Genomic DNA, 12,417 nt, shown 5'->3' on the forward strand with positions numbered 1-12,417 from the left:
CAGTCTCCGGCCCGTGGAAGAGGAGACACAGGAGATTCGCCGAAATGGCCTTCCGGCCACCTTTCACCATGGCGAATGTACGAGGAGAGAGAGGGGAGCATGGGGATCTCAGTTTGTGCGGAGTCCAAATGAAGGAGGGGACAGGATTGGCTGGCTATGAGCTACCATTGGTGCGGGTTGGGGAGCTCGCTAGGGAGCTCGGTGGAGGCTGAAGGAGGGGAGAGGAGTTAGGGAGATGGTGGAGGAGGTGGCTAGGGTTCTCTAGGCAGCTTGGCGATGGCAGATTTGGACCGGTAAGGGAGATCAACGGAAAGAAGCTCGATGCTCGGTTGGGGGAGAGAGAGAGAGAGAGAGAGAGAGAGAGAGAGAGAGAGAGAGAGAGAGAGAGAGAGAGATAGAGGAGTGGAGCTTGCCTTAGTGTGCTCGGGGGAAGGTGGTGAGGAGTGGAGGGGCAAGCAGCTGGGCTTTTATAGACGGACGAAGGATGATAGTGCTGATGGCGGGGTTGTTGAATGTTTCCTTGAGGTCATCGATCAATGCATCTTTGGTTCTAGATTTGACTACAATATCTTCGACATAAGTTTCAATGTTGCGCCCAATTTAGGGCTATAATAAATTCTAAATACATTGTTGATACATAGCACCAACATTCTTCAAACCGAAAGGCATCTTTACATAGCAAAATACACTGAAAAGAGTAATAAAAAAGTTTTTTCTTCATCCTCTATCCTCATGCTAATTTGGCGATACCCTGAATAGGCATCAGGAAAACACAGCAATGCATGACCCACCGTGGAGTCGGCAATCTGCTTGATGTGAGGAAGAGGAAAAGAATCTTTGGGACAAGCTTTATTGAGGTCAGTGAAGTGGACATACATTCTTCACTTGCCATTGGCTTTCTTCACAAGGACTGGACTCGTGAGCCATGTGGGATGATGAACATCTCAAATGAAACCTTCCTTTAGGAGTTCGCCGACCTCCTCCTGGATGGCTCGTTTTCTGTCCTTCGCCCTCCTGGATGGCTTGTTTTCTGTCCTTCGCGAATCTTCACTGCTTTTGCACCATAGGTTTGGCACCAGGTTCCACAGCTAGTTGATGCTCGATCACCTCCCTAGGGACTCCGGGCATATCGGATGGTTGCCACAGAAACACATCTCGATTTCTCAGAGGAAAGTGATGAGCTCGAGTTCCTATTTGGGATCAAGGTCGACCCCTATCTTGATCATCTTGTCCAGCTCAGACAGATCGAGGGGCACTACCTTGATGCTGACACCAGCTTTTTTATCCTTGGCACCATTGTTGGCTCGCCATTTGCGGTGACGGTAGACTTGGAGGCATCATTGAGGCCGATGAGCCCTTGGCTCCCTCGGATACACACATGGTGAATTCGTTCCTTATTGTTCATATTTTCTTCGCAAAGAATAGAATACTGCTAAGTTTTTGTAATGTTTTGTTGCTTAGGAACCTGGACGAAGCACCACAACCTCATCTGGATGACTTCTGTCATAGGACAAGTCTACTCGGACTCAAAGTTAAGCTCGGGTCGTGGTCGAAGTCGTGATCGTGGTCGTGGTCGAGTCCAAGGACATCATGTCAATAAAACGAGCATAACTCTCACATACGGAGTCCAATTGAGGCGCTCTTTGACTTGCTTGAAAGCTAATGATGAACCCTTTCCAATGGATCTATGCTCGACCAAATATTCCTTATAGTTTAGTTAGAGTCAAAGAAGTAAGGTGTTGCGCCACCGTTTTAGACCTAGTTGGGTCTTGTAATCGTGTCGGGATTGGAATCCATGTTGTGTACGCCTCTTTCCATGGTTGCACAACCCTAGGTCGACCTCCTCATGTCCCCCTATATATACATAGTAGCCGTCATAGTTTAGGCTTGGGTTTTGCTTAGATTATTCTGTTTTATATAGTTTCACCGCTTGTTCCGTTTGTGGAACCCCAACTCGAGTGCTTCATTGGTAATTAGCAATATTCAAATTGCATCTACCTGTCCTTGCTTTTGTTCTCGATTTGCTTGCAGGAAAAACCTTCTTAGTGAGGTCAGCCGCATCTTGGCACGGTTGATAACCACGGTGTAGTGGTGTAGTGGTTGCGAGGGTTATCGATCTGATCTGATCAGAGCCTTTGGATTATCAATATCGAAACTCCACCAATCGACTTATCGTATTACCTTCAGAAGATCAGGTAAATGCACATCAGAGGCTCACGAGCTTGCGTCCTTGACCTTGGTGGCGGATTGAGGTAGTGACCGTTCGGCAAAAGTGTTCAACCATATCTAGGCTTTGCTTATCGCACTTGACCACTGTACGTTGATCTCCCTTGATGGTTATAACTCCTTCTGGACTTGGGATCTTGAGCACCTAGTACGCATAGCGCACGATGGCCATGAACCTACCCAACATTGGGCGGCTTAGGATCACATTGTAAGATATCTCAAAATCCGCAACATCAAAGGTCAGCTTCTCTATACGGAAGTTTTCAGGCTCACCGAATGTAACTGGAAACTCGATCTAGCAAAGGGGCATGGTCGATAAGTTTGGAGTTATACCATGGAAAGGCTTAGCTCCTATCTTGAGTTCCAACCTTTGGATCCCCATCTTGTCTAATGTCTTGGCAAAGATGAGGTTGAGTGAGATACCCCCGTTGACTAAGGTCCTAAAGATTTTGATGTTGAGGATAATAGGTTGGACCACAACCGAATTCCAACCCGGGTGTGGAACCACGGATGGGTGGTCAGCTTGATCGAAGGTGATCAGGACTTCTGACCACTTGAGGCACCAGGGAGGCCCGGTCAATGCTAGGTTGACCTCCCTTTCGACCGCCTTGTACTACCTCTTGGACTCATACGAGACGGATCCTCTAAAGATGTGTGCCAAGTTTTGATCAGCCCCACGGAATTTGCGCTTGTCATCTTTAGCGTCCGGCTTGGCCTGTTTGCTTTGATAATCAGCAATAACAACCTTAAGCTTATATTTGAGCTTCTTTTGATAATGTGACAGTCGTCAAAATCGTGCTGGTTGGTCTGTTGGATGGAACACCACTTCCCACCACCACAGCTCAGTCCCTTGCTATCTCCAGTGTTGCGCAACTTACTCCTCTCAACCATGGCTACGGTCGTGTCTAGACCCTTGCGCTTGTCACCAGGTTTGTTCTTCCTCCCCTCATTCTTTGAAGACTCAGGCTTGTCCTTCCCGGACTGAGGGTTTTTGGCGTGTGCCTAGGCTTCAGAACACTTTGCACACTTGTCATCCAACTCAAAGAGTTCTTTGACTGTATGAATCTTCCAGGTAGCCAGCTTCCTGACCAGGTCTTTATCCTTAATGCCTCGTTTGAAGGCGATGATGACAAACCCATCGGAGATGTTTGGGATCATATTATGCCTATCACCGAACATACGAATGAAGTCTCGAAGGGATTCATCCTTACGTTGGTTCAGCTAATGAAGATCGTCTTCCATTTCTGGGCGCTCGAACATACCTTGAAAGTTGATGATGAACTGAGCCTTCAGCTCGGCCCACGACCAGATCGAGCTAGGTGGCAGGTTCAACAACCAGAACCTTGCAGGTCCATCGAGGGCAGTCAGTATGTAATTGGCCATTTCCCTATTGTCGCCACCAGCTGCTTGAATAACAATAGTATAGATCTGTAACCACTCATTGGGATTGATCTTCCCATTGTACTTCTGGATCGGATCCGCTTTGAACTTCTCATCCCATAGTATTTACCAAAGCTCAGGTGCGAAGGCTTCGTAACCTCTATCGAATTCTTTAGGAGGAGATGGGGAGGATTGTCATGCCTGTTTCTTCAAACAGGGGAGTCACATCGACCATCTCATCCTGGAGACCTACGGTCATTATAATGACTATCGTCTTCATGATGTTCCTCACAGTAATTGTTTATCACTCTCTGTAGATCGTGCATATTGTGTGGGATGCGGTTCCTCAAGTCTTCCTAGTTCCTACGCCTATGGATGGGGCAGTTACAGTTCAGCCCACAGGACTGTGCTCGAGCTCGACCATCCGATCTTTCGGCTTGCGATCCCTCGACTCGATAAGATTATATAAGATTATATATGTACACCATTTTGTCAAAGCTCCAAGCAGCAGGCCGGTTGAAAGTTCTTCTAGAGAGCAGCGCTAGACTCTTTTTTTTTTAATAAAGGAAGTGCAATTTTTGATCTCTATACCAATCGGACTTTAAGGATATATATAGCTATTTTATATATGTGAGCACTGGCATCAAATCTAAGACTAGAACCTGGGTGGACAGTGCTAGACTCTTTGTCAGCTCATTTGATTCTCAACTATATTTGTTAGTTGCAATAGATGCTATGGTTCTGAACACTATTGAATGGCCTCGGGCTACTTCAGCTGTCTCTTATGTTATCCTTCGTTTGCAGATCTTGAGTAATGGGAAGTTCAGAAGTGTTGAGCATAGGGCCGTGATACACCCAAACAAAGAGCGGATTTCTGTGGCAATGTTCCACTATCCTTGCCAGAATCTGATGCTTGGCCCTCTGCCGGAGTTCGTGAAAGGCGACAAAATGCGGTACAGATCGACGAGTTACCAGGATTTCTTTATGCAATATTTGGCAGCAAAGCTTGATGGAAGGGACCACCTAGAGAGACTGATGCTGGAGTAGTAGCTTATCTATGGTTGGAGGGAGGTGAGCAACCCTCTTCTATGCCGTGTCCTACCGATTATATTCCTTTTCATATCAGTCTGTAATACGTTATCTTGTCTGTGATAATGACTCAACAACTCATGATTGTATGGATGATGTTGTTATAGTATTCTAATAGTCACGTAATTTCCGTTACATTGTATCAATATACCTTTCTTTCTGTCTTCTGCTAACTATATCAAGTATGGATGATGTTATAGTATTCCGATAATCGCACCAAGCTAATCAAATAGAATTAGAAGAACAAAACACAAATATGTAGTCTACAACCTCTCTCAACGCTATTGATCTGATAGATGTGTCATGTGTATATGGGTGCGGTGGACGGGTACGTGGAGACGGAACCTTACATGATGAGCTAGAACTAGACTAGAACTCTGTAATCTGACTTGGACTCAATACGGAGATATTTCTCGCTATACACCGTTCTCTGGCAAGCCTTCAGGAACAACCCCTTTTTTATAGTGCCCGAAGGCCCAATAATGTTTTACTTGTTTGGATCCGTATTCATGTCAACCAGTTATTGAATACCCACTGCAACAATTTTTGAAGAAACTGTTTACTCCCTGTCTACCTATGCCAGTGAATAGTTAATTGACAGTCGACATGCATGGATGGTCGAATACACAACGGAGCTGAAAATTACAGCCACTAACAGAGAGTCCACATGCCAGTGATATTTTTTGTTTTTGTAAAAGAAAATAACTTGAGGAACACTGCTCAGATAACCATGCAAGTCAGAGTCTATATTCTTGAGGAATCGATAGATTGATAGTAACATGGATGCAAACTAAGGAACCGGACGCTACGTCGCTACCACCTTGATATGTGAGTATTCTCATATAGGAAGGCAGAAGAGGACAGCATTGACATACTAACAATACATTAATTTATATGTCAGCATCATCAATAAAGTTCTGGAAAACCGCCAACACCAACAGCAGAAATTATCAGGAATGAGAATGTGCTTCCATTTCCCAAGTTAATCACAAATGGCCACCCAATAATCGAGCCAAATTAAAATTGCAGCCAGATAATTGGGCCGGTTAAATACTTCATACTTCAGCCTACCATATAACTACTTGAGGCATGATAAATGGGCCGTTACAAAGGTTCCGGCGGAGACATATGCAGCTCAACCTCAAATAATGTCATTTTACTGATGGACAATAATTGGACGGTACAATTTGAATGATAGATTGCAATAATTTTCCTCAAAATAAATGTTTACCATGAATCGTGAACTTAAGAGTTTCGAAACATGAACAGGAAACTTTAAGAATGACAAATGGTGCATTTCCCAAGAAAAAACACATTTCTTTCTTTCTCCTGCTAACGATATCGTGACTGGATCCTACGTGTCCACATTTTCTCTTTCTAGGACTAAAACTAGAGCTATATCTGAAAGCATGGAAGGTTAGGCACAAACATGCGATAATTTTTATTGATGTGTCCAAGCGGCACATATAGCAGATTATAATTCAATTGGGTAACAACCCACGCTGGAGATACATTCCAAAACAACCTGTGCCAAAGATAGGAACGAATCAATCTGCTTGGAGTTTCCCCATATCCGCGTGGGCCTGGAATTGCCGCCGCGTGATCCGAGCTGCTCGGGCCTGCTGTCAGGTGCGCTACAGGAGGTGCAGCACGGCTGGAGGTGAAGGAAGTGGTGTCAATCCTTGGTAGTCTAACAATATCAATTAAAAAAATAGAGCTATACTGATTAACCGTTTTAGATCTTGTTAGGATGCATCATATCAATGCTAAGATTTGTTGATACCAACTGTTTGAGGACACGCACAGATGATGTTCAAAAACACGTGGTGGCATTGCCATAAGCCCATGACGAGTCATGGGGCTGCAAACAATAGCCTCCGAGAATACGATGAAGTCTGCAAGAAAAGGAAGGCAGTATGGTAATAGGGGCATCACGGTGTTGGTTGGCACTGTTAGCAGTTACTTTTGTTGATCGCATTCTAGTGTTTGTCATGTTGGTTGTGTCGAGTTTGTGTCGATTGGGTTAAAGTCGGAGTCAGGTTCAGAGCTGGAACGCTGCTGAACTGAGTTACCGGTTGTTGTCGTTCTTTTCGTCAATTCTTTCAGTCATCAGGTTAGAGCATCGAGTCAGGCCTGAGTCACATGATTTGTTCGTGGCAAGGCCAGGTCGTAATGGGCCGAATCTCCAAGGTGCCACGAGTGTCACGATGGTGCAGAGTGATCGGATCATGGGCAGGAGAATCGGGCATCGTTGTTGTAGTACTTGCATCTGAATAAAAGGCAAGAAGAGAAAACGGAAAAGTGTGGTTGTTTGCACGCACCAAAATTTCTCATGTTCTCCAATTCTCGCACGTGTGTGTGATCCACCTAACTGTAAATCATTGATTTACAACAACAATGGGTATCAGAGCCTTATTAGAGCGATCCGGCGATGTCTGAGGTAGGCGACGGCAAGAGGGAGTCCGTCGGTTCACGGTCACCACCGCATCCCAGGGTGAAGGAGATCGGTGAATCAGCCACCTACCCGATGCTGACGCGGACCAATTACGCCGACTGGTCTCTCATGATGAAAGTCATGATGCAGGCGCGAGGCCTGTGGGATGTAGTCGAGCACAGCGTCGACGACTTTCAGGAGGATCGCATGGCGATGGAGGTGATCCTACACACAGTGCCGGCCGAGCTGTTGGCGACCCTCGCCAGCAAGGCCAGTGTGAAGGCGCCGTGGGGTGCACTGAAGACGATGCGGATTGGTGGTGATCAGGCTCGCAAGGCAAAGGTGTAGAGCCTTCACCGGGAGTTTGAAGATATCTCCTTTCGTGACGGTGAATCGGTGTAAGACTATCCAGTCTTGTCAGCAATCTGCGCGTCCTCGACAACGAGCGTGGTGAGGAGGAGGTTGTTCAGAAGTATCTCCGAGTTGTGCCATCACACCTCTCTCAGATCGCTCTCTCGATTGAGACCTTACTCAATCTTGAGACGTTGTCAGTTGAGGATGTGACCGGCAGACATAAGGTGGTGGAGGAATGACATGGCAAGAATGCCGGTGCATAGTCCAGCTCAGGCGGAGCAAAATTGTTGCTGTCTGACGAGTGGATGGCGCGGTACAAGCAGCGGCAGACCGGAGAGGAGGGCTCCGGTGGTCGTGAGCTTGGGCATGCTGGGCGCGGGCATGGCCAGTCTCCTAGAGGGAGAGGCAGTGGCATCGGTAGGCGTGATGCTAGGCCTCCTCAAAAGGACAACTCACTGGACAAATGCCGAAATTGTAGAAAATTCGGCATTAGGCGCGCGAGTGCCAGTGTCCACGATAGGAGAAGAAGGAGGAGATAAATCTTGTGAAGATGAAGCCACACTCTTAATGGCGTAGCACTGCAAGTTGGTTCTGACAGACAGCACTGTCACACAGTCGTTGTCCAGCAACAAGAACACACATCAGGTATTTCTCAGTGAAGAAAAACTCATCCCCGTAGATATTGTATAGGAAGATTGTATCTAGATAGTGGTGGTAGCAATCATATGACAGGGAATGAATCCATGTTTGCATACCTTGACAAATCTGTGAGGGGATCAGTAAAATTTGGGGATGGATCACTGGTTGAAATAGGAGGAAAGGGTACAATTATGTTTGAGTGTAAGAGCAGTGAACACCGAGCCTTGTCTGAGGTATATTTCATACCACAACAGAGAAGTAACATTATTAGCTTAGGGAAATTGGATGAAAATAGGTGTAAGATTGTAATAGAGGATGGAATACTCAGCATTTATGATCGAGCATGTTCACTGTTCGCCAAGGTGTCTCGAGTAGGCAATAGAATGTATAAGCTGCCACTGAACATAGCTGGTCCTGTGTGTTTGCTTGCAAAAATTGATGATTTGGCATGGAAATGGCATGCAAGATATGGGCATATCCATTTCAGAGCTCTAAAGGATATGGCATGGCAGGAGCTTGTAGAAGGTCTACCTCTGATTGATAATGTTGAGCAATTGTGTGAGGGGTGTCTGATTGGGAAGCAACATCGTCAGCCTTTTCCTTCAGCATCTGCTTACCGATCTAAAGAGCCACTAGAGCTGCTTCATGGAGATTTATGTGGACCTATCTCACCAGCAAAACCTGGAGGAAAAAGGTACTTTATGCCTAATTGGGAAAACTCCATATGAAGCTATGTACAACAGGAATCCAAAGGTGAAGCATCTTCGTGTTTTTGGATGTGTGGCACATGTGAGAGTTTCAGATCCCCACCTGAAGAAGTTGCAGGATAGAAGTAAGGCTATGGTGTTCATAGGCTATGAAAGTGGTTCAAAGGCATACAAGTTCTATGATCCTGACACAAGGAAGCTTCATGTGTCAAGGGATGTAGTGTTTGAAGAACATAGAAGTTGGGGCTGGGAGCAATCATCATATACCTGTGATGCAAGAACAAATGAGGATACAATTGTCATACAAGAGGAGACAGTGTACACTAGATATGCAGCTGGTGAGCCCTTATGTGCTACTGCTGGTGATCAGTCAACACCAGCAACATCAAGATTAGTAGAGCCATAGAAGGAAGTCGAATGGGTCTCACCTCCACCAGGAGAAACACATGATTCAAAAGGTGTACCACTCAGGTACAGGACAGTGGACAATGTGCTGCAGACAACTGAGCCACTAAATCTAGAGTACAGTGGCTTGTGCTTGTTTAGTGCTGAAGAACCTGCTAGTGTAGAAGCAGCAATCAGAGATGGCAATTGGAAGAAAGCAATGGAAGATGAGTTGAAATCAATTGAAAATAGCAAGACATGGGCCTTTGCAGTCTTACCAAAAGATCACAAACCAATTGGTCTGAAGTGGGTGTTTAAACTGAAGAATGATCCAAATGGAAATGTGATAAAGCATAAAGCAACATTAGCTGCAAAAGGCTATGCACAAAAAAAGGTATTGACTTTGATGAGGTATTTGCTCCAGTTGCTAGAATGGAATCTGTGCGTGCGCTAATGGCATTGACAGCTCATGGGGGGGGGGGGGGAATCCACCACATGGATGTGAAATCTGCTTTTCTCAATGGTGAACTGACTGAGGAAGTGTATGTGCTACAACCTGCTGGGTTTGTTGATAATGAGAGAGCTGATACGGTATTGAAACTTCATAAAGCACTATATGGTTTGAGGCAGGCACCAAGAGCTTGGAATGCAAAACTAGATGAGACACTGATTTCACTAGGGTTTGACATAAATTCTCTTGAGCATGCTGTCTACAAAAGGCATAAAAATGGAGAGTTACTACTGGTGGGAGTATATGTGGATGATCTAATCATCACAGACTCAAGCACAGAGGGAATCAATGAGTTTAAGGGACAAATGATGAGGAAATTTAGCATGAGTGATCTGGGTCCACTCAGTTACTATTTGGGTATTGAGGTGGAGCAATCTGCTGAAGGAATAACATTATGTCAGAGAAACTATGTGAGGAAGATAGTTGAGATAGCTGGTATGACAGGCTGTAATCCCTGCTTGACTCCAATGGAAAATCGATTGAAGCTGTAGAAAGAAGATGAAAGCCCTTTTGTGGATGCAACTGAGTATAGAAGGCTGGTTGGATGCTTGAGATACTTGGTTACACCAGACCTGACATAACCTTTGCAGTGAGCATGGTCAATCGATTCATGGAAGCACCAACAGCTCAGCATTTGGCAGCTCTAAAGCGCATTGTGAGATATATTAGTGGTACAGAAGGTTATGGCTGTTTCTTCAGAAGAGGAGAATCTGAACTGACGATAACTGGTTTCACTGATAGTAATTTTGCTGGAGATTTGAAGGACAGAAGAAGCACATCAGGTGTGTTGTTTTTTCTAGGTCCTTCAGTAGTATCATGGAGTTCACAAAAGCAAAAGATTGTGACATTGTCAAGCTGTGAAGCTGAATATGTGGTGGCTGCCACTGGAGCATGTCAAGGCATGTGGCTGAGTAGGTTGGTCAAGAGCCTGACAGAAGGAGTGACTGAAAGATTCAAGCTGCTGGTGGATAATCAATCGACAATAGCGTTAAGCAAGAATCCAGTGCTCCATGACCGAAGTAAACACATAGGCACGAGGTACCATTTCATCCGTGAATGTGTTGAAAAGGGAGCGGTGGACATCGAGCATGTGAACACCAGAAAATGGTAGACATTCTGACAAAAGCCCTTGGGAGAGAAAGATTTCTTGAGTTGAGGAGGAAGATAGGAGTCGTTGATGTCAAGGTTTCTTGAGCTGAGGAGAAAGATTTCTTGAGCTGAGGAGGAAGATAGGAGTCGAGTTTGAGTCGATTAGCTTAGAGTCGGAGTTAGGTTCAGAGCTGGAACGCTACTGAACTGAGTTACTAGCTGTTGTCGTTCTTTTTGTCAGCTCTTTCAGTCGTCAAGTTAGAGCGTCGAGTCAGGCCTGATTCGTGCGATTTGTTCACGGTGAGGCTACGTCATAATGGGCCGAATCTCCCGGGTGCCACAAGTGTCACGATGATGCGGAGTGATCGGATCGTGGGCAGGAGAATCGGGCATTGTTGTTGTAGTACTTGTGTCTGAATAAAAGGCAAGCAGAAAAAACAGAAAAGTGCGGTTGTTTGCGCGCACCAAAATTTCTTGCGTTGTGCAGTTCTTGCGCATGTGTGTAATCCATCTGAGTGTAAATCGTCGATTTGCAACAACAGGCACGGCTTGGGTTTCTCAGCCACTAATGTTGTATTCCTACTTATCTCCGTGCTACCAGCCGATGTACACTGCTTGTCTATAGTGTTGAAGTGCCACAATAAGCAGCCTTCTGTAACAAAGGACGTTCGTTAGATATACTAGGATTTTAGATGGTACGGAGAAGACAGAGAAGAAGATGAGAGGAAGAGATAGTAGTTTTGTGAAAAATATCTGTCTCGTAAAGTCTTGTAAAATCTAGTGCTATGAGGTAACTCACATACTATTGTACGGTATGTTGTTATGATGGATACATTTTCTTCCCGTTCGCCGGCCCATTAATTATCGAGACAACACATTGTCAGCTAAATCGTCTTTAAGATTACGTAAAAGCTATAAAGCATCCTATAAGACGGTAATATTGTCCCTGCCCTAAGTAGGTGTTAATTATGCACCTGCAATATTGTGGGAAAATAAGACTTATTCTCAGCACAGTCATCTCCAGCACATACTTAAAAATTCATCCCTTATAATACTATTACAGCATCCTCTAACACTATTACAGTACTCTTATTTTTTTCATCTTCAGCAGCTACCCTGTTTCTCACCTTTAATTATTCATCTCCTTCCTCCAGGCCCGTAGTTATTCTCTCACTACAGTAATGCGGCCCGTCCTGAGCTCCCGTAAATTTTCCATCGCGAGCGCTACAGTCCTGAGCTCCTGCATCACTGTAGTGTTTGAAATCGACTCCGCTGAAGCAGGATGCGGGCGGATGGATCGGCAAAAAGTACGAGCATAGTGATACAACTCGGTTTTAAGTGCTCCACTCGAGTTGTCCTTAAGGCTGAGTTAGGTTGAGAGGTACCTAGTGCGAAAGGTCGCATCAGATGGTGACAGGAGGAGGATCTGGTTGAGGGTGGGTGTCAAGAATTAAAGCTTATATTACATTTGAGTGTTCTCTGAAAGAAACATGCATTAAATGTTGGTGTGCTGCCAACTACCGACTCATTAATATTGCTAATCCTATCTATAAAGTACGAAAGCCTGCGTTGCAGCCCGATCATCATAAACACCCTGCCATTGC

The 12,417-nt window shown here is 45.2% G+C and overlaps 1 protein-coding gene across 2 annotated transcripts in view; it reads left to right on the top strand.

The window, feature by feature from the left end:
* LOC133916072 (2-oxoglutarate-dependent dioxygenase 11-like) overlaps positions 1-4,830 on the top strand; it is a 31,645-nt gene extending 26,815 nt beyond the window's left edge. Inside the window, exon 4 of one of the 2 annotated variants that reach the window (XM_062359570.1) lies at positions 4,411-4,830. In XM_062359570.1, the coding sequence (XP_062215554.1) occupies positions 4,411-4,653 (243 nt within the window). In that variant the 3' untranslated portion in view covers positions 4,654-4,830. The remainder of the gene's footprint in view (positions 1-4,410) is intronic. The other variant, XM_062359569.1, reaches the window with a different exon arrangement.
* Positions 4,831-12,417: the final 7,587 nt, after the last annotated feature.

This window comes from Phragmites australis, chromosome 4 (genome assembly GCF_958298935.1).
Source record: "Phragmites australis chromosome 4, lpPhrAust1.1, whole genome shotgun sequence".
Classification (NCBI taxonomy): Eukaryota; Viridiplantae; Streptophyta; class Magnoliopsida; order Poales; family Poaceae; genus Phragmites; species Phragmites australis.